This window comes from Pan troglodytes, chromosome 8 (assembly GCF_028858775.2).
Source record: "Pan troglodytes isolate AG18354 chromosome 8, NHGRI_mPanTro3-v2.0_pri, whole genome shotgun sequence".
NCBI classification, from domain to species: Eukaryota; Metazoa; Chordata; class Mammalia; order Primates; family Hominidae; genus Pan; species Pan troglodytes.
In genome coordinates, this window is record NC_072406.2 from 125793594 (window position 1) to 125818403 (window position 24810).

At 42.2% G+C, this 24810-nt stretch overlaps 1 protein-coding gene across 13 annotated transcripts in view; it reads left to right on the forward strand.

Annotated features, from left to right (window-relative positions):
- Positions 1 to 2658: 2658 nt before the first annotated feature.
- CASP7 (caspase 7) overlaps positions 2659 to 24810 on the forward strand; it is a 51391-nt gene continuing 29239 nt past the window's right edge. For 2 of the 13 annotated variants that reach the window (XM_063782106.1, XM_063782104.1), the window contains exons 1-3: positions 14832 to 14976; positions 15215 to 15321; positions 20745 to 20854. In XM_063782106.1, coding sequence (XP_063638176.1) covers positions 15311 to 15321; positions 20745 to 20854 — 121 coding nt within the window. In that variant the 5' untranslated portion in view covers positions 14832 to 14976; positions 15215 to 15310. Of the gene's footprint in view, positions 2850 to 3129; positions 3912 to 14831; positions 14977 to 15214; positions 15322 to 20744; positions 20855 to 24810 lie in introns of those variants that run through there. The other 11 variants (XM_016919373.4, XM_063782105.1, XM_016919380.4 and 8 more) reach the window with 11 other exon arrangements.

Genomic DNA, 24810 nt, shown 5'->3' on the forward strand with positions numbered 1-24810 from the left:
GATTCCCTATTTAATAAATGATGCTGGGAAAACTAGCTAGCCATATGTAGAAAGCTCAAGCTGGATCCCTTCCTTACACCTTATACAAAAATTAATTCAAGGTGGATAAAAGACTTAAATGTTAGACCTGAAACCATAAAAACCCTAGAAGAAAACCCAGGCAATACCATTCAGGACATAGGCATGGGCAAGGACTTCGTGTCTAAAACACCAAAAGAAATGGCAACAAAAGCCAAAATTGACAAATGGGATCTAATTAAACTAAAGAACTTCTGCACAGCAAAAGAAACTACCATCAGAGTGAACAGGCAACCTACAGAATGGGAGAAAATGTTTGCAATCTACTCATCTGACAAAGGCTAATATCCAGAATCTACAAAGAACTCAAACAAATTTACAAGAAAAAAACAACCCCATCAAAAAGTGGCTGAAGGATATGAACGGACACTTCTCAAAAGAAGACATTTATGCAGCCAAAAGACACATGAAAAAATGCTCATCATCACTGGCCATCAGAGAAATGCAAATCAAAACCACAATGAGATACCATCTCACACCAGTTAGAATGGCAATCATTAAAAAGTCAGGAAACAACAGGTGCTGGAGAGGATGTGGAGAAATAGGAACACTTTTACACTGGTGGTGGGACTGTAAACTAGTTCAACCATTGTGGAAGTCAGTGTGGCGATTCCTCAGGGATCTAGAACTAGAAATACCATTTGACCCAGCCATCCCATTACTGGGTATATACCCAAAGGATTATAAATCATGCTGCTATAAAGACACATGCACACGTATGTTTATTGCAGCACTATTCACAATAGCAAAGACTTGGAACCAAGCCAAATGTACAACAATGATAGACTGGATTAAGAAAATGTGGCACATATACACCATGGAATACTATGCAGCCGTAAAAAATGATGAGTTCATGTCCTTTGCAGGGACATGGATGAAGCTGGAAACCATCATTCTCAGCAAACTATCGCAAGGACAAAAAACCAAACACCGCATGTTCTCACTCATAGGTGGGAATTGAACAATGAGAACACATGGACAGAGGAAGGGGAACATCACACACCGGGGCCTGTTGTGGGGTGGGGGGAGGGGGGGGATAGCATTAGGAGATATACCTAATGTTAAATAACGAGTTAATGGGTGCAGCACACCAACATGGCACATGTATACATTTGTAACTAACCTGCACGTTGTGCTCATGTACCCTAAAACTTAAAGTATAATAAAAATTAAAATAAAATAAAGGCAATTTGATTCTACTTCTGCCACTAGCAAATCTGTGACGGGGGCAACTTCGCTAAGCCTCAGATTCTTTATAAAATGAACAGAGATTAGTTGTAAAAGCCTCTTTTAGCTCTAACACCGATTCACTACATTTCGGGAATAACCTGCAAGATCCTAGATTTACAAATTAGATAAATATAGGAACTTAATTGCTTTACTAATAGTATTCTTTGTTTCTCAGATGACTCACAATCGAATTTATTTTATTTTATTTTATTTTATTTTTTGAGACAGAGTCTCGCTCTGTCACCCAGGCTGGAGTGCAGTGGCGCGGTCTGGGCTCACTGCAAGCTCCGCCTCCTGGGTTCCCGCCATTCTCCTGCCTCAGCCTCCCGAGTAGCTGGGACTGCAGGCGCCCGCCACCACGCCTGGCTAATTTTTTGTATTTTCAGTAGGGACAGGGTTTCACCGTGTTAGCCAGGATGGTCTTGATTTTCTGACCTCGTGATACGCCCGCCTCGGCCTCCCAAAGTGCTGAGATTACAGAGGTAAGCCACCGCGCCTGGCCTCGAATTTCTTTACAGAACAAATTATCTTAGCGTCTAAATGGCTTACTTTACCTCCAACGTTTCGGGAACATTGGTATTAAAAAAAGACTAGGGCAGCCACATTAGAAATTGTGTCACTGCTGGTTAAAAATATTCAGGGATTCAGGATTTTCCCGTAAGTTAATCAATTATAATTATTCCCTTACACTTGCCAGGGGTCAGTCTTTTTTTTTCAAACCAAGGAAGCATCCTCACCTGGAGAGATTTGAGAGACAAATACTGAAGTCTCAGGCCCACGGGAAAGCAAGCAAACAAAAAGAGAAGATGGCGCTCTTGCCTGGTATCCGACCACTAAGCATGTACTCCATTCACGCAAGGATTTGGTGGTTCCTAAAAGTAAATACTGTGTCTCTGACATGAATAAAACTACAATTTCTTCTCAGATATTTTACACCTCAGTGTGATTGAGTTTAGTTGCTTCCCTGAGCCAGGGTGAAGAAAGACGTGTGTGTGTGTGTGTGTGTGTGTGTTGTGGGGTCAGGGTGAACTAGGTGCGTGTGTGTGTATGAATCCGTGTGTGTGGTGGGTTTCATGAACTAGAATCTGTGTGTTTGTGTGTGGGTGTGTTGTGGGGTCGGGGTGAACTTGAATCCGTGTGTGTGTGTTGTGGGGTCGGGGTAAACTGGAATGCGTGTGTGTGTGTGTTGTGGGGTCAGGGTGAACTGGAATCCGTGTGTCCGTGTGTGTGTGTGTGTGTGTGTGTGCGTATGCTGTGGGGTTGGGGTGAACTAGAATCCGTGGAAGTGCTCAGTCTGTCCCGTGTTTGACTGACTCCCGGCCGCATACCCAGTCCCTGACACACGGGGGCGCACAACAAACATTTCCCGAAAGATCCAGGAGCAGCATCTCCACCAGCAAGCTGGGCTGCTGGGTGGGTACTTCCTTCAAAGCTGAGGGAGCGTCCTACGCCCACGCGCGCAGGAGGGCGCCCCCGCAAAGCAACGTCTAGGAGACCACAGTGGATGCCACAGCGGGCCCGAAGCGGATCAGCCTTGTGGGGTACGCATGCACATGCAGGCGTGGAGTCCCCCGGGGGGAAGCCAGCAGTTCCAGCTGGGATCCAGGTTTCGCTAGGGGAGAGCCTCTGGCTATGGGAAAGGGGTCTCCGAGTTGATGCGAAGGCCCAGGTCGAGGTGTACACTGGGGGCGGGGAAGTGGAGGTGACCACACGAGCGCCCCATCACTGAGCGCCGCCGCGAAGTCTGCGCTCTTTGGATCACTTGGAGCGCGGCCAGTTTGGCAGATTTGATTTTTTTCCCGGAACAACCCGCGGCGGCTCGGCTGTTCCGGGAAACTGCAAACTTTGCTGTGCGCGTTCTCCCGCGCGCGGGCTCAACTTTGTAGAGCGAGGGGCCAACTTGGCAGAGCGCGCGGCCAGCTTTGCAGAGAGCGCCCTCCAGGGACTATGCGTGCGGGGGCACGGGTCGCTTTGGGCTCTTCCACCCCTGCCGAGCGCACTATCCCGAGCCAGGGGCGGCGCAAGCCCCGCCCTGCCCTTCCCAGGGCGGCTCCTCCCTCCGCGGCGCCGAGACTTTTAGTTTCGCTTTCGCTAAAGGGGCCCCAGACCCTTGCTGCGGAGCGACGGAGAGAGACTGTGCCAGCCCCAGCCGCCCTACCGCCGTGGGAACGGTAACTGCAGCCCCCACCTCGACCGGCGCCTCTCCAGCCCGCCGGCCGTGCGCGCCTTGCCTCCCTCCTTCCTGCCGGCTTCCTAGTTCCCCCCTGCGCCCCCAGCGTGGTCTAGGGGAGCCTGGTTGAGTGGGACTGAGTGGCCCCGACGGCCTGCGCTGAAACTTTGGGAAGAGGGCCCTTTCCGCTCTCTCCATCGCTTGCCTTGCTCAGCTTGTCCTCCCTTCCCTCCTAGCCGGGGGGCTGGGGGACACCTCGTACTATTCGAGATTTAGGAGAGGAGGGCTCGTGATCTGGCACAGCGGCTAACAGCGAGGGCACCTTTGCCTGCGTTCCGGTCCCCACCCCTTGCCTGCCGGCGGTGGGACCTGTTAAATGGGAACCACGGTGATCCCCGCTGACTGTTGGCGGGGATAGACAGAGTTGATTATGGTACGCGTTTCGCGGCAGTGGCTCTGTCAAGTCTGTGTACACTGGAGCTGAGCGTCCTTGCTGCAGGGCTCTTAGAGGGACCTTGAGGAGGTGGAAACCAGGCAGGAGACATTTAGACGTGTGGAGTGTTAGGCTCCAGGTGACAGCTTTGCGGTTTATGGAGCAGTAAAATTACTTGTGGGTGATTGTGGGTGTATCATTTCCAGATCTTTACTCTTGAACTTCTGGGCTCCTGGGCTAGTTGACGTGGCCCTCCCTGTTGTCTCAACTTACAGGCTATTTCCTCCTTTGGGTCTCACCGGCCTGACCTTCACCCTTGGTACCGCCATTGCCTAGATTCACAGTCCACCTTCTGCCACCTGTAAACTGTGTGGCTTTGGACAGGTTACTTAACGTCTCTGAAGAAGCTAAAGTTTCTGCAATAGCAAAGTAAAGGCCCTGGTCTAGCAGTGCCATGAGCCTTGGGTGACACAGCGGAGCGCTTGAGTGCCCAGCAGAGCCTCCCTTTCCCCCTCCCAGCTGCTAGAGGCAAGAGGGGGAGGTTTTCAGGTCTTCTCTGTGTGCCCTTTAGGAAGATTTTTATTTGGGCAAGAAGTGAGTCACAAATTGTATGATGTCACTTTTCAGGGGAAGCAGCTGCAGTCCATTTCCCCCTTCATGAAAGTAAAAAGTTCAGACAATAGCTGGGCAGTGACTTCTTACCCAGCTGTGTACCAGTTGCCCCAACATGTGGGCTCCTGTTCAACATGTTTAGAAATAATCACTACAGGAACTTTTTTTCAGTCTCTACAAAATCTTTTTAAAATATGGATGTGGTTTTTAAATATCAGCAAAGGTTGACAGTTGCATATTATCTTAGTCTCGTGGGCAGTGGTGATAATGGGAATATTTCTTGACTATTTAGATTGTGCCACCTAGCATTTTACATGCATTGTTTCATTCATCCTCCCAACCACCTGTGACATAGGTACTGTTGTTTTCCCATTTTACAGATGAGGAAACTGAGGCTTAGAGAGGTCGAGCACTTTTTCTGAGGTCCCATGGCTAATATGTGGAAGAACTGATTCAGCCCCAGATCTCAGGGTTCTCAACCACCCTCTTGGGTCTCCTTGGTTCTGCTGTTTGGACAGCAGTTTATTGAAGGGGCTGAAGGATTTGAAAATACATTTAAGTTAGGTTTATAAAGAAAAATGGATTTGGTGCCTGCCATGTACCTGACATTTTTCTATGATTAAAAAAATGATTAAGATGAGGTCTCAGTCTGCAAACAGTGACAATCTTGGTGGCTAATAGTAAGAATAAGAGTTACAGTGACTAACCAAGACTTACTATGTGCCTATCATTGTTAGTGCTTTGAGTGTCTCATGTATTAATTTATTTAAAGAGAAGTTAGACATATTTAACAGTGGGATAAGCAATCTCCCTCAAATGACTGCTCTTTGCAGCCTGGACCTTAAAAAGGGAACAGATATGAGAAAATAATGCCATGTGTACCCTCTCCGGACAGCTTGGCAGAACTGAGATAGGTCTGGATTTTCTTGGTGCACTGTGATGATGAAAGGAGGAAATAAGAGGTCAAAACCAGGTCTTGGTTTGACTGAAATGACGTGTCTGAGATCAGGCATCCCCACTTGGTTACCACCCTGGGCTATGATCGCTCTTTGGAGGTTCCAAAAATCAAGCCCAGTCTCATAGGAATAAGAAAATAACTAATTGTTTAGCTTTACAGATTTGAAAGAGCCAAGTCCCACCACTGCTGACATGGATTGTTAGAAGAGACACTTTCTGTCACTGCAGACAGTGTTCAGCATCAACCCAGAAGGATGCGGTAGGTTTCAGACAGAAGACCTAATGGCCTACTGTTTGGAGAGAAAGTTCCAGAAAGCGTCCCATCATTGAGCCACAGAAATCAGCCTGAATTTTACATCTCAGTAGCTAAGTCCAAAGCCCTCTCTTAGTGTCTGAGAAGGATGAGTTTAAGCTATACCCATCCTTTGGTGGAACATTTCAAATGTTTAATGAGTGCACAGTTCTCTCTGCCTGCGTCGCTCCCACCTACCCTCTCTGCTTCCCCCTTTTCAGTTCTCAGGTCAGACATTTCCTCCCCTGAGAAGTTTCCCTAATTTCTGTGAGGCTCTCGAGTTTCCCTGGTATGGCTACAGATTGTTCACCCTCAAGGCATACACCACAGTTGCATTTCAAACTAGACGCCATCCTTTTTTTCATGTCTGTTTCTCAACATGGCAGGACCAGGTCAATTTGCTCAAAAGTATATCCCTAATTCCTAACTTCTAGTAAATATCCATTGAATGAATGAAGAAGAGTCTCCAAAAGTCTCAGCAGTCCCAATAATATCAAAACAAAGGCTTGGCTTTCTTTGGAGCCATTTTGCTTAGGGTCTTCCCCTTTTTCAAAACCACTTTATTAAGGTATAGTTGAAATATAAAAAGCTAGGCATAGTTAATGCATGCATACCTACCAAGTTTGGAGATAAGCATAGATACACCCATGAAATCATCACCACCTCAACAAAGCTACCACCTCCTAAAGTTTCCTCCCACACCGTTTAATGCTATTATTACTATTATTTTTATTACTACTATTTTTTGAGGTGGAGTCTCAATGTGTCACCAGGCTGGAGTGCAGTGGCGCAATCTCGGCTAACTGCAACTTCTGCCTCCCGGGTTCAAGCGATTCCCCTGCCTCAGCCTCCCAAATAGCTGCGACTACAGGCGTGCGCCACCATGCCCAGCTAATTTTTGTATTTTTAGTAGAGATGGGGTTTCACCATGTTGGCCAGGATAGTCTCAATCTCTTGACCTTGTGATCCGCCTGCCTCAGCCTCCCAAAGTGCTGGGATCACAGGTGTGAGCCACCACGCCTGGCCAAAACTAGTATTTTTTGTGTGGCAAGAACATTCACCATAAGATCTACCCTTTTAGCAAATTGTAAGTATACCATATAGTATTGTTAGCTATGGGCACTATGCTATATAGGAGATCTCTAGAATTTATTCATCTTGCACAACTGAAACTGTGTACCCTTTGACTATCACTTCCCCATTTCTTCCTCGCTGCCCCCACCCCCAACCTCTGACAACCTCCATTCTATTCTCCACTTGTATGAGTTTGACTCTGTTAGATTCCATATAGATGTGAGATCATACAGTAATTGTCTTTCTGTGTCTGGCTTATCTCACTTAGCGTAATGCTCTCTAGGTCCATCCATCTTGTCACAGATGGCAGGATTTCCTTCTTTTTTTATGGCAGAATAATATTCCATTGTGTGTGTATACCACATATTCTTTATCTATTCATTCACTGATGGACATTTAGATTGTTTCCATAATGTTACAGTGAATGTGGGAGTGCAGGTATCTTTTTGAGATCCTGATTTCAGTTTCTCTAGATATATAGCCAGAAGTGAGATTATTGGATCATATGTGATTTCTAGTTTCAATTTTTTGAGAAACCTCTAGACAGTTTTCCATAATGGCTGTACCAATTTATATTCCCACCAACAGTATAGAAGAGTTCCCTTGTTTTCACATCCTTGCTAACACTTACCTTTATACACACACACATATATACATACACATACACATTATATATGCATATGTGTATGTGTATACACACACACACACACACATATAAAATAGCTATCCTAACAGTTGGGAGATGATATCTTATTGTGGTTTTGCTTTGCATTTCCCTGATGATTAGGAACATTGAGCACCTTTTCATATACCTGTTGCCCATTTGTATGTCTTTAGAGAAATGTCTATTTGGGTTCTTTGCCCATTTTTTTAATTAGTTTTTTTTTTTTTTTTTTTTTTTGCTATTCTGTTGTGTGAGTTCCTTGTGTATTTTGGATATTAACCCCTTTTCAGATATATGGTTTGTAAATATTTTCTCCCATTCCATAGGTTGCTTTTTCGTTTTTTGTATTGTTTCCTTGCTATGCAGAGCTTTTTAGTTTGGTGTAATCCCACTTGTTTATTTTTGCCTTTGTTGCCTGTGCATTAGCATCATATGCAAAAACTCATTGTCAAGACCAATGTCAAAGAGCTTTCTCCCTATGTTTTCTTCTAGCAGTTTTAAGGTCTCAGGTCTTATGTTGAAGTCTTTAATCCATTTTGAGTTGATTTTTTTGTATGGTGTGAAATAAGAGTCTAGTTTTATTCTTTTGCATGTGGATATCCAATTTTCCCAACACCATTTATTGAAGAGACTATCCTTTCCATATTGAATATTTTTGGCACCCTTGTCAAAAATTAGTTGACTGTAATGTGTGGGTTTATTTCCAGACTCTCTATTCTGTTCCGTTGCTCCATGTGTCTGCTTTATGCCAGTATCATACGGTTTTGATTACTATAGCTTTGTAATATAATTTGAAGTGAGGAAATGTGATGCCTCTAGCTTTGCTCTTGCTCAAGTTTGCTTTGGCTATTTAGGGTCTTTCGTAGCTACATATGAATTTTATAATTTTTTTATATGTCTGTGAAAATGCCATTGGAATTTAGATAGGGATTGCATTGAATCTGTTCAGTGATCAATTTGAGCAGCATGGACATTTTAACATATTAATTCTTACGATCTATGAACATGGAATATCTTTCCATTTATTTATGTCTAATTTCTTTCATCAGTGTTTTCTAGTTTTGTTGTTCTGGCTCAAAGAAGAGCAGTGTGTTGCTTAATTTCCACATATTTGTGAATTCTCTAATTTCTCTCCTGTTACTGATTTCTACTTTTATACCATTTGTGGTCAGAAAAGATACATGATATGACTTTAATCCTCCTAAATTAATTAAGACTTGTTTTGTAGCCTAGCATATGATCCATCTTGGAGAATGTTGTGTACACTTGAGAAGAATGTGTATTTTGCTGCTGTTGGATGAAATGTTGTATATATGTCTGTTAGGTCCATTTGGACTAGTGTTGTTCAAATCCACTGTTTCCTAATTGATTTTCCATTTGGATGAAATATCCATAGTTGCAAGTGAGGTTTTGAAGTCCCTTACTCTTATCTATTGCTATTTCTTTCTGTAGTTCTATTAATACTTGTTTTATATATTTAGGTGTGCTAATGTTGATGCATATATATTTACAGTTGTTATGTCTTTGGTAAATTGATATCTATAGTTACAATATAATGACCTTCTTTATCTCGAAAGTTTTTTACTTTAGTCTATTTTGTCTGATATAAGTATAGCCCCCCCTGCTCTCTTTTGGTTACCATTCATATGGATTATCTTTTTATATCCCTTCACTTTTAGCCTATGTGTGTCCTTAAATCTAAAGTGAGTCTCTTGTAAATATCATGTAGTTGGATCTTATTTTTTTACTCTATTTAGTCACTGTATGTATTTTGATTGGATAACTTAATCCATTTACATTTAAAGAAATTATTGATAGGTAAAGGGCTCACTGTTGCCATTTTGTGATTGTTTTCTGACTGTTTTATAGTTCATCTGTTTCTCTCTTCCTCTCTTGCTTCCCTCCCATGTGATTTGATCATTTTTTGTAGTGATATGCTTTGTTTCTTTTCTGTATATATTTTGCATATCTACTACAGGTTTTTGCTTTGTTATTACCATGAGGCTTACACAAAACATCTTATAACGTTCTATTCTAAGTTGATAACAACTTAGTCCATTTGGGATGCTATTACAAAATACCCTAAACTGGGTAGCTTATAAACAACAGAAATATATTTCTTGTAGTTCTGGAGGCTGGCATGTTGAAGATCAAAGTGCTAACAGCATCAGTGTATAGCGAAGTTTCATTTCCTTGTTCATTTATTATATCTTATCACATGGTAGATAGGGCAGGGCAGCTCTCTTTATATAAAAGTACTAATCCCATTTATGGAGCTTTACCCTTTTGACCTAATCATACCCCAAATGCCCCACCTCCTAATACCATGACATTGGTGAATAGAGTTCAATGTGTAAATTTTGGGGGGTACGTAAACATGCAGACCATAGCAACAACTTAACTTCACGCACATTCAAAAATTCTGCAGTTTTATTCTCTCCTTCCATGTTTTATGTTATTGATGTCACAGTTTACATTTCTTTATATTGTATATCTATTAACAACTATATAGCTATGGTTATTGAAGCTAGAGTTGTTTTTAATACTTTAGTCTTTTAACTTTAGTAGAGTTCAAAGTGATTTATGCACAACTAATACAGATGCTCCTCAACCTATGATGGGTTTACATCCCTATAAACCCAATGTAAGTTGAAAATATCATAAGCTAAAAATGCCTTTAATGCAACTAATCTATTGAATTTCAGAGCTTAGCCTAGCCTGTCTTAAACATGCTTATATCACATTAGCCTACAGCTGGGCATGAGAATCTAATACAAAGCTTATTTAATAATAAAGTGTTGAATATCTCATATAATTTATCAATACTGTACTAAAAGTAAAAACAGGATGGGTGTATGGTTACTTGAAGTATGGTTTCTACATGATGTGTTTTGCTTTTGCAGCATTGGAAAGACAAAAGATCTTAAGTAAAACCATTGTAAGTCAAAGACCACCTGTAAATTATTCGCATATTCTGGATTTGACTATACACTTACTTTTACCAGTGAGTTTAAAGAATGTCCTTTCATTTCAACCTGAAGTATTCCTTTTAGCATTTCTTGTAAGGCAGGTCTAGTAGTGATGGACACTGTCATTTTCATGTGTCTCAGAAAAGTATTTATCTTTTCTTCTGAAGGACAGCTTTGCTGGATATAATATTTGTGGTTGGCAGTTTCTTTCTTTTAGCACTTTGATTATATTATCCCACTCTTTCCAGGCCTGCAAGGTTTCTGGTGAGAAATCCACCAGATGGTCTTATGGACATTTCTTTGTATGTAATGAGGTGCTTTTCCGTGTGTGTGTGTGCATGTGTGTGTGTGTATGTACATGTACATACACACACATATATATCAATAGCTTTTGGAGTACAAGTAGATTTTGGTTACATGGATTAATTGTGTAGCGGTGAAGTCTGAGATTTTAGTGCACCTGTAACCCAAGTAGTGTACATTGCACCCAATATGTAGTTTTTAAAAATCCCACATCCTCCTCCCACTCTCCCCTCTTCTGAGTCTCCAGTATCCATTATACCAATCTGAATGCCTTTGCATGCTCATAGCTTAGCTTCCACTTACAAGTGAAAACACAGATATTTGGTTTTCCATTCCTGACTTACTTCACTTAGAATAATGGCCTCCAGCTCCATCCAAGTTACTACAAAGACATTATTGTAATGTCTCCATCTTCATTTCTTTCTTTCTTTCTTTCTTTCTTTCTTTCTTTTTGAGACAGAGTCCCGCTCTGTCACCCAGGCTGGAGTGCAGTGGCGCGATCTTGGCTCACTGCAACCTCCACCTCCCGGGTTCAAGCGATTCTCCTGCCTCAGCCTCCTGAGCTGGGACTACAGCCGTGTGCTACCATGCCTAGCTAATTTTTGTATTTTTAGTAGAGACAGGGTTTCACCATGTTGGCCAGGATGGTCTCAATCTCTTGACCTATGATCCACCCGCCTCAGCCTCCCAAAGTGCTGGGATTACGGGTGTGAGCCACTGTGCCTGGCCCTCCATCTTCATTTCTGATTTAGCTTATTTGAATGTTCTCTCTTCTTTTATTGGTAAATCTAGCTAATGGTTCCCTGAGTTTGTTTATCTTTTCAAGGAAGCAACTTTTTGTTTCATTGATCTTTTGCATTTTTTGTTTCAATTTCATTTATTCTGCCTTGATCTTTGTTATTTTCTTCTGCTAGCTTTGGGTTTGGTTTGTTCTTGCTTCTCTAGTTCCAGGAGGTGTGACTTTAGGTTGTCAATTTGTCATCTTTCAGACTTTTTGATGTAGATATTTAGCACCACAAACTTTCCTCTTAGCACTGCTTCTGTTGTATCCCAGAGGTTTTGATAACGTGTGTCACTGTTATCATTCGTTTTGAAGAATTTTCAAATTTCCATCTTGATTTCATTGTTAACCCAAAAATCAGTCAGGAGCAGACTGTTTAATTTCCTTGTTTTTATATAGTTTTGAGGGTTTCTTTTGGAGTCGATTTCTAGTTTGATTCTGGTGTAGTCTGAGAAGATACTTGATATGATTTTCATTTTTAAAAATTAATTGAGACTTATTTTGTGGCCTATCACATGGTCTGTCTTAGAGAATGTTCCATATGCTGATGAGAAGAATGTATATTCTGCAGTTCTTGGGTAGAATGTTCTATAATTATCCGTTAGGTCCATTTGTTCTGGAGTGTAGTTTAAATTCAGTGTTTCTGTGTTGACTTTCTGCCTCAGTGATCTGTCTAGTGCTGTCAGTGGAGTATTGAAGTTCTCCAATATCATTATGTTGCTGTCTATCTCTTGTCTTAGGTCTAGTGGTAATTGTTTTATGAATCTAGGAGCTTCAGAGTTATGTGCATATATATTTAGGGTTATAATATCTTCCTGTTGGGTCAATCCTTTTATCATACTTTCTTTGTCTTTTTGTTTGTAAACTGTTTTTCTTTAAAGTTTGTTTTATCTGATATAAGAGTAGCAACTTCTGCTTGCTTTCGGTTTCTATTTGTGTGGAGTATCTTTTTCCACCCCTTTACCTTGATTCTATAAGAATCCTTTGTATTAATTAGCTCAGCTTCTTGAAGACAGCAGACATTTGGTTTATGATTTTTTTTTTAATCCATTCTGCCAATCTGTATCTTTTAAGTGGAGCATTAGGCCATGTACATTCAACATTAATATTGAGGTGTGACCCAATCATCATGTTGATTGTTACCTGGATACTTTGTTTTTTTCATTGTGTTATTGTTTTATAAGCCCTGTGAGTTTTGTGTTTTTGAGAGGTTCTATTCTGTTGCATATTGACCTTTTATTTCAGCGTTTAGAATTCCTTTTAGCATTTCTTGTCGGGCTGATCTGGTACTGGCAAATTCCTTCAGCATGTGCTTGTCTGAGAAAGACTATATCCCCTTCATTTATGAAACTTAGTTTTGCTGTATACAACGTTTTTGGCTGAGAGTTATTCTGTTTAAGGAGGCTAAAAATAGGGCCCCAATCCTTTCTGGCTTATAAGGTTTCTGCTGAGAAGTCTACTGTTAGTCTGATAGCTTTTCCTTTGTAGGTTATCTGATACTTCTGTCTTACTGCTCTTAGAATTCTTTCCTTCATGTTGACATTAGTAATAGCCTGTTGACTGTATGCCTTGGAGATGTCCATTTTGCCGTGAATCTCCCCGAAGGGCTTTGACCTTCTTGTATTTGGATGTCTAAATCTCTGGCAAGGCTAGGGAAGTCTTCCTCAATTATTCCCTCAAATAAATTTTCCAAAATTTTTACTTTTTCTTCTCCCTCAGGAACACCAGTGATTCTTAGCTTTGGCCATTTTACATAATCTCATATTTCTTAGAGACTTTGTTCATTTCTTTTAGTTATTTTTTCTTTATTTTTGTCTGACTGGGTTTATTCAAAAGCCTTGTCTTCGAGCTCTGAAATTCTTTATTCTACTTGGTCTAGTCTGTTGTTAAAACTTTCCACTTGTTTTGTAACTCCCTAAATGTGTCTTTCATTTCTAGAAGTTCTGATTGTTTTTTTTTTCCTCTAAAGTATCTATCTCTTTAGAAAAATTTTCATTCATATCCTGAATTTTTAAAAAAAAACTTTCTTTATATTGGTTTTCACCTTTTTCTTGTATCTCCTTGGGTAACTTAATAATCAACCATTTGGATTCTTTATTTGGTATTTCCAAGATTTCATCTTAGTTTGGATCCATTGCTGGAAAGCTAATGTGATCTTTTGGGGGTGTTATAGAACCCTGTTTTGTCATATTGCCAGAATTATTTTTCTGGTTCCTTCTCATTTGGATAGACTGTTTCTTCTAATTATTTTTGAATTTATTTTTGATTCAACCGTTTCTTTCTAATTTCCTTTTTTCCACCTTATGGATGTGACTTCAATGATTATAGCTTATTGTAACCTAATTTGGCTCTGGGTGCTTTTGGCGGTGAAGACTGTATAAGTTCCTTGGTTATAGAGAGTCTTTGTATGATGGTTTTCTCAGATGTAGTAGCAATGTGCTTGGTGTGTGAGCAGGTTGACTGTCTCTTGTGGGGTTGGAATGGCAAAAGTCTCTGAAGCTCATCCCCAGTGGTGTGCACTTATTTATTTATTCATTTGTTCATTCATTCATTCATTCATTCCTCCAGTATTACTGGGTTGAACAGTTCAGGCTTCAAGTCAGTATGGGAGTTGTCCCTGGGTAAAAACTGGGTGTGCCTAAAACAGGTAGATAAATACAATACCTAATGGAGGGCAGAGGTACTAGCCTTGACGTAGGCGGCTGGAGAAGCTGTCAGTGAAAAACACTGAGGTCTTTTCAGGGGGAAGGAAGGGGCTACCCCAGCTCCCCTCCCAGGCCAGCAGGAGAAAAAACTGCCTCCCATTCACACTCCTGACCCAGTGTTCTGTCCATTCAAACCAGGCAGACACCACTTTCCAGCTGCAGAAATACTGATGTTCCATGTAGAAAGGGATTATAATTACCCCTCATGCAAGCCTGAACCTTGAGGGCACTTGTCCTATGAGGATGCAGTCACCCTGAAGTGTTCTAGAAAGGCTGTCTACAGATGCACCCATGCCACGCTCTTGTGGGAGAAGCCCAAGCTGTAGCTGCAGTGGTGGGTGAGGAGGAAAAGTCTCCTTCTCCAAGACCTGTCACAAGCACCAGGGCTGCCTGACTGTTGTAGTAGAGCCACAGGCTTTCCCTTCTGAGTTCAGCATTGCACCTGTGCCTCTGCTGAAAAAAACTTCCCACAAGCAGAAAGCTATGGGACTCAAGCTTTGCCATCTGGATTCTTTTGTCCCATGGGTTACTCCTTTGATGTGGTGCACTCCCCCTTCCCCTAGGAGTAGGAGCCCTGAGGGCCAGACTGTTGTGAATGCTGCTGCTTCTCTGGGTCTAGCCACCTAGTGGGGCTGCCACACTCCAGGAAAGTGCCGGGGAATGTCTGCAGGGGGTCCAGTGATGCGACCTGCCCTCAAATTTCCAGCAGTAGGTACCAGCATCTGTTCTGATGGGGGTGGCAGGGAAGTGACATAGACTCTGTGAGATTCCTTATAAATAGCCTTAGTGTGTTGGCTTTCTCACACACTAGCTATAGTAGGAATGAACTGGTCATGTGGACAGACTCAGGACCTACTGATTAGCTGGGGGTAATGCAGGCAGTGGTGACAGATGGGGTCATGCGTAAGTTTTCTCCTTCCTGGGTGCTATGTTATTCTGCCAGCAGATGCTGTAATGGACTGTGTTGGTTGGCCTCCAGGCAGGAAGTGGCACTTGGAAAAGAACACCAGCTGCGGTGGTAGCAGTGGGATTTGTGCTTCTTATGTTACCCAGGTGAGGTACTCTGGTGTCTCAGACAATGCGTGAGGCCATAGAGCTTCCCAAAGTTTCTGTCCTTTGTGTTAAGCTATGGAGTAGGGGGTAAAGGGGCAAAGCCAGGTGGGGGCTGGGTCACATAAGTACATGCTATGGCTCTCCATGTGTGGGCTCAAGCAGAGGCCCCAGTGGGGATAAGAGGGCAGTCCTCTTGCCGCAGGGGTAATGTTCCAGGGAGGAGCGCAACTGCCTGTGCTGCACAGAAAGTCCACACAGGGAGTGGGGAGTAGCAGGTGACAGTAAGCTCTGCCCAGTTCCCATGCACTTGGCAAGGTAGGTCTCACACCGGTAGTGTTCCACTAGTAGCAGCTAGCTAGGTTCCAGGCATTCTGCTCTCAGAACTCAAAACTGCCCCAGGCCATAAGCCTTCCCAGTTGAGACATACCATGGCTTTCAGGCCACGCCCCTTCTGGTCTGCCTGAGAAACAAAGGTACCCAGCTCTTGTGCTCGTGAGTATAACCCACTGCCCACTCACCCCTCCGTTCTGGCCAAGGGGGTTCATCGTCACTCGAGATTATATCACAAATGTCATTTGGGAACCTCTCTCAACCTATGACAGACTACTGAGTTAGCTGGAAGATGTCCACAAGGTCACCTGTGAGGTAGGACCTGGAATGACTTCCTTCTATCCCTGCTGGAGACCGAGAGCACATGCAATGCACATCCCAATGCTATTCCTTCTCATGTATTCCCCAGTGCTCACTAAATCAGCTTCAGTGCTGGGTAGGGTTAAGACCTTTCCCTGTGGCCTGGATTGCCAAGTTCTCCAGTGGGAATGTATGTCCCAGAGACAGTTTATCCCCCTCACACTCCAGGGACTTAGAATTTTCTACCTGGTTCACAGTATAGGCTGCAGCCCACCACTTCTTTCAAAGGCTCTATGGTTTCTTTCAGTTTTCCTATTAAGTTCCTGTGTTGCTTCTTGGAAAAAAATACACAGCATGAATCTCTACACATTATTTTATCTTCCCAAGTGAGAGAGGCATGCTAACAATGCCTCCAATCTGCCATCTTGGAAAAAAATCAGTTGCTTTTCTTTTGCTGCTTTCAAGATTTTCTCCTTATCTGTTTTGACTCTTACCAGTGATTGTAATGTGTCTCAGTGAAGACCTATTTATGCTCAATCTGTTTGGGGTTCTTTGGGCTTCATGAATCTAGATGTTCCTTTCCCTCTCCAGATTTGGGAAGTTTTCTGTCATAATTTCTTTAAATAAACTTTCTACCCTTTTCTCTTTGCTCCTTCTGAGACACCCATACTGCATATATTGGTTCACTTGATGGTGTCCAATAAGTTGCATAGGTTTCTTCACTCTTTTTCATTCCTTTTTCTTTTTGTTCCTCTGACTGATTAATTTCAAATGATCTGTTTTCAAGTTCACTGACTCTTTCTTCTGCTTGATCAAGTCTACTGTTGAAACTCTCAATTGAATTTTTTATTTCAGACATTGTATTCTTCAGCTCCATAATTTCTGTTTCGTTCATTTATTGGTTTTTATTTCTTTGTTGAACTTCTCATTTTGTTTATTTGTTGTTTTTCTGATTTCATTTATTTGTCTGTCTGCTCTCTTGTTCCTCACTGGGCTTTTTTAAGATGATTATTTTGGATTCTTTGTCAGGTAATTCATAGATCTCCATTTCTTTGGGATCAGCCACTGGAGCTTTATTTTGTTCCTTTGGTGGTATCATATTTCCTTGATTATTTGTGTTCTTTGAAGCCTCGCATTGTGTGTTCACACTTGAAGAAGCAGTCACCTCTTCCCGTCTTTATTGACTGGCTTTAGGAGAGAAAGACCTTTGCCAGTGAGCTTAGCTAGAGATTCTGGGGATCTCTCACACTTTTTCTCTAGATATACCTGCTCCACACCTCTTGTTCCCTCTTTGGGATTATATGTGTTCTCTCAGTCCTGCAAAGCCAGACCTTGTGCTAAAAGCCTCCTGTTTATTCCTTAGGGTAGTACCCTGAAATGTTCAAAGTTATATGTCTTCTGTCAATCCATCAAAGTTGAGCTGGCTGCTAATATCCCTACCTGCTGTTGAGATCCAAGCATTGTCTGTGGTTGTGTACAGACTGTTGTACACTGAGGTACATATCAGCTGGTTGAAGGGGTACATAGGCCAGTTGTCCTGCAGGGTTTATGGGAGGGACTTAGGGTAGCATCCATGAGCTGGGTAGCAGAATCTATAGCCAGCTTTTGATAACCATACACTATTTGCACTCCTGCTGCTGCTTCTCCTTGCTCCTGGCTGCCCCAGACGATTCAGCCATACTATTCCCCTCAGTGTTCTGGGTGGGATGAAACAGAAGTGGGTCTCCTAGACAACATCCTTTTGGGCTGGGAAAGCTGAGTGCTCACTTCACTCTCACTTCCCCCATGGGAGAATTGTGAGCTGGAGGGACCTCTCTTGGAACTGAGCTGTGCCACCTTAGGGGAGGGGTGATGTGGGTAAAGTGAGCTGCTCTTATTATACTCTTTGATGCATCCACTCTTCGATTTTTTGCTCCACCAGTGTGCTGAAACCTCTCAGTGGACTCCTGTGGCCTCACAAAAGTATTCTTGTCCATAGGTGTAGTTGCCAAAATCAGTATTTCTATATAAGAATGAAAACTGGAACCTCCTATTCCGCTATCACACTGACATTTCTTCTTTCTTTTAAAAATAGTGGTTATATTGTGTTGTCATCATATACCCTAGATTGAGCCTTTAAGATTAACTTTAGCAAAAGGGCCAACTTGATTAACACCACATATCAAAGTTAGTGTCTTTGTCTGGTGGATTTTTTTAAAACTTTGACTTACTAGTTTTGAAAATATGTGAGTGTGTATTGTGTTAATAACAGTCTATATTGGAAAGTAACTAAGTCTATGTAAAGGAGACAAGAGAGGCTATCAGGTATTTTCTGCATGTGTGGCCTTATGCTTATCTCCTCTGTGAGTTATCTCCATTTTTGAGAAACTTTGGGTTCTAATCTGAAAAATCTGCCTCCCAACCAGAAACACATTGGTGATGATGAAGGGAGGCCCATGATGTGTTGAGAAACAAGGTGACCATCTGACTTCCCATGGTCATTGTAGAGACCTGGCAGTAGGACTTTCCCTTCTTAGCTCCCTCCCCTCTTCCCAGTTCACCCTCAGATAAGCTGGAAGGTGACACCATAATGCCATTCGGAGTGCAAGGCCACTGGGTTGTCACTTTGCCTCCTTGGACACCTCCTTCTGAACTGCATTCCTTCTCCCCACCTCCAAAAGTTATTACTTGTGCTCAGCGGCACAAAATATTCTGTAAAGTAGATGCCTTCTTGTTTTCCAACTTAATGACAGCATCCCTGGGTGAGCCCTAACTGGAATACAGAACTGCACCTGACAACCGCGGCCTGCTCAGTGAAGTTGCTCAGGGATTATATCAGAGGCATTTGAACCAGAGCAACTCCATATTGAATAGGGGCTGGGTAAAATAAGACTGAGATCTACTGGGCTGCATTCCCAGGAGGTTAAGGCATTCTTAGTCACAGGATGAGGTAGGAGGTTAGCAGAAGATAGAGGTCATAAAGACCTTGTTGATAAAACAGGTTGCAGTAAAGAAGCCAGCCAAAACCCAGCAAAACCAAGATGGTGACAAGAGTGACCTCTGGTCACCCTCACTGCTCATTATACACTAATTATAAGCCATTAGCATGCTAAAAGACACTCCCCCCAGCACCATGACAGTTTGCAAATGCTATAGCAATGTCTGGAAGCTACGCTATATGGTCTAAAAAGGGGAACTTCCTTAGTTCCTGGAATTTCCCACCCCTTCCTTGGAAAACTTGTGAATAGTCCACCCCTTGTTTAGCATAGAATCAAGAAATAACTATGAGTATCCCTAGTCCAGCAGCCTAAGCTGCTGCTCTGCCTATGGAGTAGCCATTCTTTTATTCCTTTACCTTATTAATAAACTTGCTTTCACTTTACTCTATGGACTCACCCTTAATTCTTTCTTGCGCGAGGTCCAAACCCTCTTTTGGGGTCTGCATCAGGACCCTTTTCTAGTAACAGTTGGGACCAGGTAGAAATTGGAGTCTGAAGTTTCTCTTTATTCCTGAAAGTTGATCCCTGATCCCTTCATGGGGAGGAAAACGGGACTTGATTTAGGAGAAGTGATTCTAATACTGGCCAGGTGCAGTGGCTCACACCTGTAATCCCAGCACTTTGGGAGGCCAGAGTCTGAGACCAGCCTGGCCAACAGCCTGGCCCTGTCTCCACTAAAAATACCAAAAAAAATTAGCCAGACGTGGTGGTGGGCACCTGTAATCCCAGCTACTCGGGAGGCTGAGGCAGGAGAATCACTTGAACCTGGGAGGCGGAGGCTGCAGTGAGCGGAGATCACACCATTGCACTCCAGCCTGGGCAACAAGAGCAAAATTCCATCTCAAAGACAAAAAAAAAAAAATGATTCTAATACTGGCTCTGCCTTGGGCCAGCCACATCACCTTTAGCTAATTCTTTCCCCTTAGGGTGTGTGTTTCATCCAGCCTTCCATTCAGTTAAATATTTTAGTAAGCACCTTCTGTGTTCCAGCTACCTCTGCCATGATGAACTTATATTGTCTTATAGGAGCCAAACAGCAGAGTGCAAATAAACAAGCCACATACGAAGGCTATGCGGGAAATGAAGGCAGAGGGTGGGGGTGGAAAGGGCCAGGTAGTAAATATTTTTGGCTTTGTGGCCATCACTCAACTCTGCTCGTAGAGAGGAAACAGCCATAGGCAATACATAAATGAATGGACATGGCTGTTTTCTAGTACAACTCTATTTACTGAAACAAGTGTTGGGCCATAGTATGCTGATTCCCAGACTAGATCAGAAAGGGCCTTAAAATCCAAGGAGATGGCTTTAGATTTGTACTTCTAGTTAATGGGGATCTCTTGAAAATTCTCAAGCTGGAATGTAATTTGATGGAAATCTATTTTGTGTAGAACCGTGTAAAAGCATCTGACATAGAAAGAGAGCCTAATACCCCAGGTTGTCGCTGCTTTTGAATTGCGTATGAGCACTTTGTGACCTGCTAGGAATTTAGGGGGAAATTTTCATTGTTGTAAACCTTGACAGACCTTCCACTGTTTCTTGTATGCAGTGAACATACAACAAAATTGTGGTTACTGGATTAGAAGCTCCCTGAGGGCAAGGACTTTGTTTTCTTTGTTGCCATATATGTAGTCTCTGGGATGTAAGCATATTCACATATTTGAATGCATTAATGGGGCGGTAACCCTGAAGCTTAAATATGCAAAACTTCTCACCCCTAGGCGTAATGGAAAACTGTATCACCTAATGAGTGTCATTTAAAAATATCACAGTATCAGTGATGCCACTGACCTTGTGGCTTTTTTTGTCTCTTCCCAGATGGCAGATGATCAGGGCTGTATTGAAGAGCAGGGGGTTGAGGATTCAGCAAATGAAGATTCAGTGGATGCTAAGCCAGACCGGTCCTCGTTTGTACCGTCCCTCTTCAGGTAAGTTTGCTTAATCAGGGACCCTGGACCACGTCAGCCTGCCATGCCTCTGCCATCTCCACCCACCCATGGGGAGGGGGACATTCAGGGAAGGAGGTTCATGCTGAGCATGAGGTTTGCACAGGTTCTTGCTAGCTGTACGTAGCAACACTAGTGTCCTCACGTGCACCCTGTTGTCTGTGGGCCAAGCCCAGGAATGGACAAAAGCAACCACTGGGAGTCTCCTGCTCAGCGGCTGAGTGTCTGGTAGCAGTTCCTAGGTATCAGGGGCTGTTCTCATTAGAGGTGATTTGCAGGCACCTTCAGAACAGAGCCTGGGCTGCTGCTGCCAGGGGAACAAGTTTGACAACACAGAATCCAAGGGCTGAGGGACAGGAGGTTTTAGGGTGACTCACGCCCACCCTGTGTCTCCTGAGGCATTGCACTGATGGAAAGGAGATTGCATCCTGTTCATTAGTTCCTACCTTTCCATTTCTTGAGCTCACTTTTAAAATTCTAAATTTTGCATTTAATAATATAATAGCTTCATTGATTAAACTCTTGTATGCCTGCTTGGTATTATTGCATTTAGTCTACATAATTGCACATTTAGTTTTATTGTGATCACCATTTGTCAGGTAGGGAAACTGAGGTGCTGTGAGGTTGAATAGCTTGCCTTTTTGCTGATAGTTAGTAAATGGTAAAGCTAAGATGAGAAACTAAACAATGCCAGCACCACTCACTTAAAGATTCTGCTGTGTGCTTCCCATTTAAAAGTCGGGCTAGCTTGGTGCAGTGGCTTACACCTGTAATCTCAGCACTGTGAGAGGCCAAGGAGGGAGGATCGCTTGAGCCCAGGAGTTTGGGACCAGACTAGACAACACAGTGAGAGCCCCGTCTCTACAAAAAAAGATAAGAAAATTAGCTGGGTGTGGTGGCGCATGCTGGTAGTCTGGGTACTTGGGAAGCTGAGGCAGGAGGATCACTTGAGCCCAGGAGATCGAGGCTGCAGTGGGCCATGATTGCACCACTGCACTCCAGCCTGGGCAACAGAGTGAGACTCTGTCTCAAAAAAACAAGTTTGTTTTTTTTTTTAATAAAAAATAAAAGTAGGGCTGTAAGGACATGGAGGAACCCCAACCCTCCCTTAACCTTGATCATGGATGGACAGTGAGTGGAACTTCTTGAGAGACAGAAGGCAGCAGGAGTCAGACACATCACACTTCTTTGGATTCCCTAAGCCAAGTCCTACTGGGAAAGATAGAGAGAGGGATAAAGGCCGAGGTTAGGGAGTGCTCCCAGGCAGTACTCAGGAGGGGAAGAGCTGGTGGGGATGGGCAGCCAGGCTCCCAACACCCCAGAGCAGACCTTGGGCCATATCATCCAACATAGGACTTGGAAAAGTGGGAGAACCCCAACACTGTGGACCCAGATTCTGTTGTTTGCCAGATAGAGTCAAGAATATCCAATGAAATGACCAGAAAATACAGTTCTGACTCCTGGAACTTTCCAAAACCATGAGAAATCGGTGCAGGCCAACTTACTCCCCAAGGAAAGCCCCTTAGAGCAATGGTCTTCAAATGCCTTTGCTTATATGTGCTCAAAATAATATAAAGCTGTGTGTATATTTTAAGGTAACATACACATTTTTGTCAAGATAGTGGCAAAAAATGTAATAATATTTCACTCTTCCGAACCCTTTTTGAGTATCTGACTTCAGCAAGTTGTCTACAAGTGAAAGAAACGAGAATCATTTAATAATCATTTTGTAAGTCAGTTTAAGAACAGACTAATACACAGGACTCCAGCTCAGCAAAGCCTTTTGATGTACTTCCCAGAAATTATTAAAATAAATGGTGTGTTGTAAATACTGACATTTCAAAGTCGTTTCTTTAAATGTACCCAGTGGAATCTACATCCATAGTGATTTTATAACCACCTTTATCCATTAAAAGAATACATGAACAGCTCTCCTGTAACAGCTAGAACTTTTATATGTCTTTTTTCCCTTCAGACTTGGTTTTTTCATTCTCTTTTCCTCCACATTTTCTTCTGATGTAATAGATTTAGTTGCTTGAAAGTCTTATTGATCACACCACATCATATACCTATGTAACATATACACGTATGCATATGTGTATCCATATAAATTTTAAGACAGTTTTCTAGATATCATGAGTATTAAAAGAAAGTTCTCCTAGACTAAGTTACTGTTTCAGCTTTAATGAATTCACAATTGATCTGAAAAATAAATGTTAATATATCATTGATATTATTAAATTGTCATTCATCAAAATAATTATTAAATAGAAATTGCATTGAAGTTTCAACTTATAATGGAATGAAGGGGCTCTTAATAAGTTAGTTTCTAAAGAAATGGACAAATAATACTTATTGCTGGAATAAGAAAGAATTTGATATTACCTCTTTTTCCTATTTTTCATTTTTAGAGATAAGATGCACTGAGAAATCATGAATAAATACATGAGATGGTAGGAGTTTTGTTACAGTCATGTCACTTAATTCTTTGAATTCCTTCTGAGTTCTGGACCAAAAAATGACAACTTGATTAGGTCTTTCCTTAATTATGTTGGAAGAATTGGCAATTATCTAACTTACAAAAGGAATTATTATTCCGCCTTAAAGGTATTTAATTTTTTTAGTTTCTGGGAAGTACACCAAAAAACTTGTACCCAAACTTCTCAAACAGTTGTAAATTAAATTTGCTCTTCTTCTGTTTAGAGGCAGTCTGTTTAACTCAAAATGTTCCAGAAAAGATAATTAAGCATTAATAAACATTTGTCAGTATCCTTTTTTTGATAAAATGCTTTTAAACCATATGCTTTTTAAAATGTATTTTTGTCAAGACGTTGGAGCTGCTAATGCAGCTCATTCATGTATGAAAATTGTCTGCTCTATAATCTAATGGACAGAGCCAGTCCCTGTCAAACCAGTTAGCCATACCACACTTGTTTGCTGTCAGTAAAGGTCTGATACCATTTTTCAGTTCAATGAATATGTTATTAGGCATCCTTGTGACAGTCATCTTGTTTCTGAATTCTAAATTTTTATTCTTGGATAGATGAATGGATGGATGGGTAGAAGGGAAGAAGGATGAAAGGAAGAAAGAAAGGGTACCAAGCCCAGCCCCATGTTTACCTCCTGGAATCAGTGTTTGTTTTGTTCTCACAGGACTGATATGGTTTGGCTCTGTGTCCCCACCTAAATCTCGTCTTGAATTGTAATCACCATAATCCCTATGTGTTGAGGGAGAGACCCCGTGGGAGGTGACTGGATCATGGGGGTGGTTCCCCCATGCTGTTCTGGTGATAGTGAGTTCTCATGAGATCTGATGGTTTTATGTGTTTGACGGTTCCTCCTACACACACTCTGTCTCTCCTGCTGCCATGTAAGACATGTCTGCTCCCCCTTCCACCATGCTTCCCCAGCCATGTGGAACTGTGAGTCAATTAAACCTCTTTTCTTTATAAATTACCCAATCTCAGGTAGCATCTTCATAGCAGTTTGAGAACAGACCAATACATAGGACTCCAGCTCAATAATAAAAAATCTTTGGAAATAAGGGAACGAAAAAGGCAAAGACATTAAATAAGAACCATCATCACTTCCATTTCATTCTATTATATATATATTTTTTAACACATTTTTCAGTATATACAAGCATACTTTGTTTTACTGTGCTTTGCAGATACTGCTTTTCTTTTCTTTTCTTTTTTTTTTTTTTTTTTTTGAGACAGAGTCTCACTCTGTTGCCCAGGCTGGAGCGCAGTGGTGTGATCTTGGCTCACTGCAGCCTCCACCTCCCAGGTACAAGCGATTCTCCTGCCTCAGCCTCCCAAGTAGCCAGACTACAGGCGTATGCCACCACGCCTAGCTAATTTTTATATGTATTTTAGTAAAGACAGGATTTTGCCATGTTTCCCAGGCTGGTCTTGAACTCCTGACCTTAAGTGATC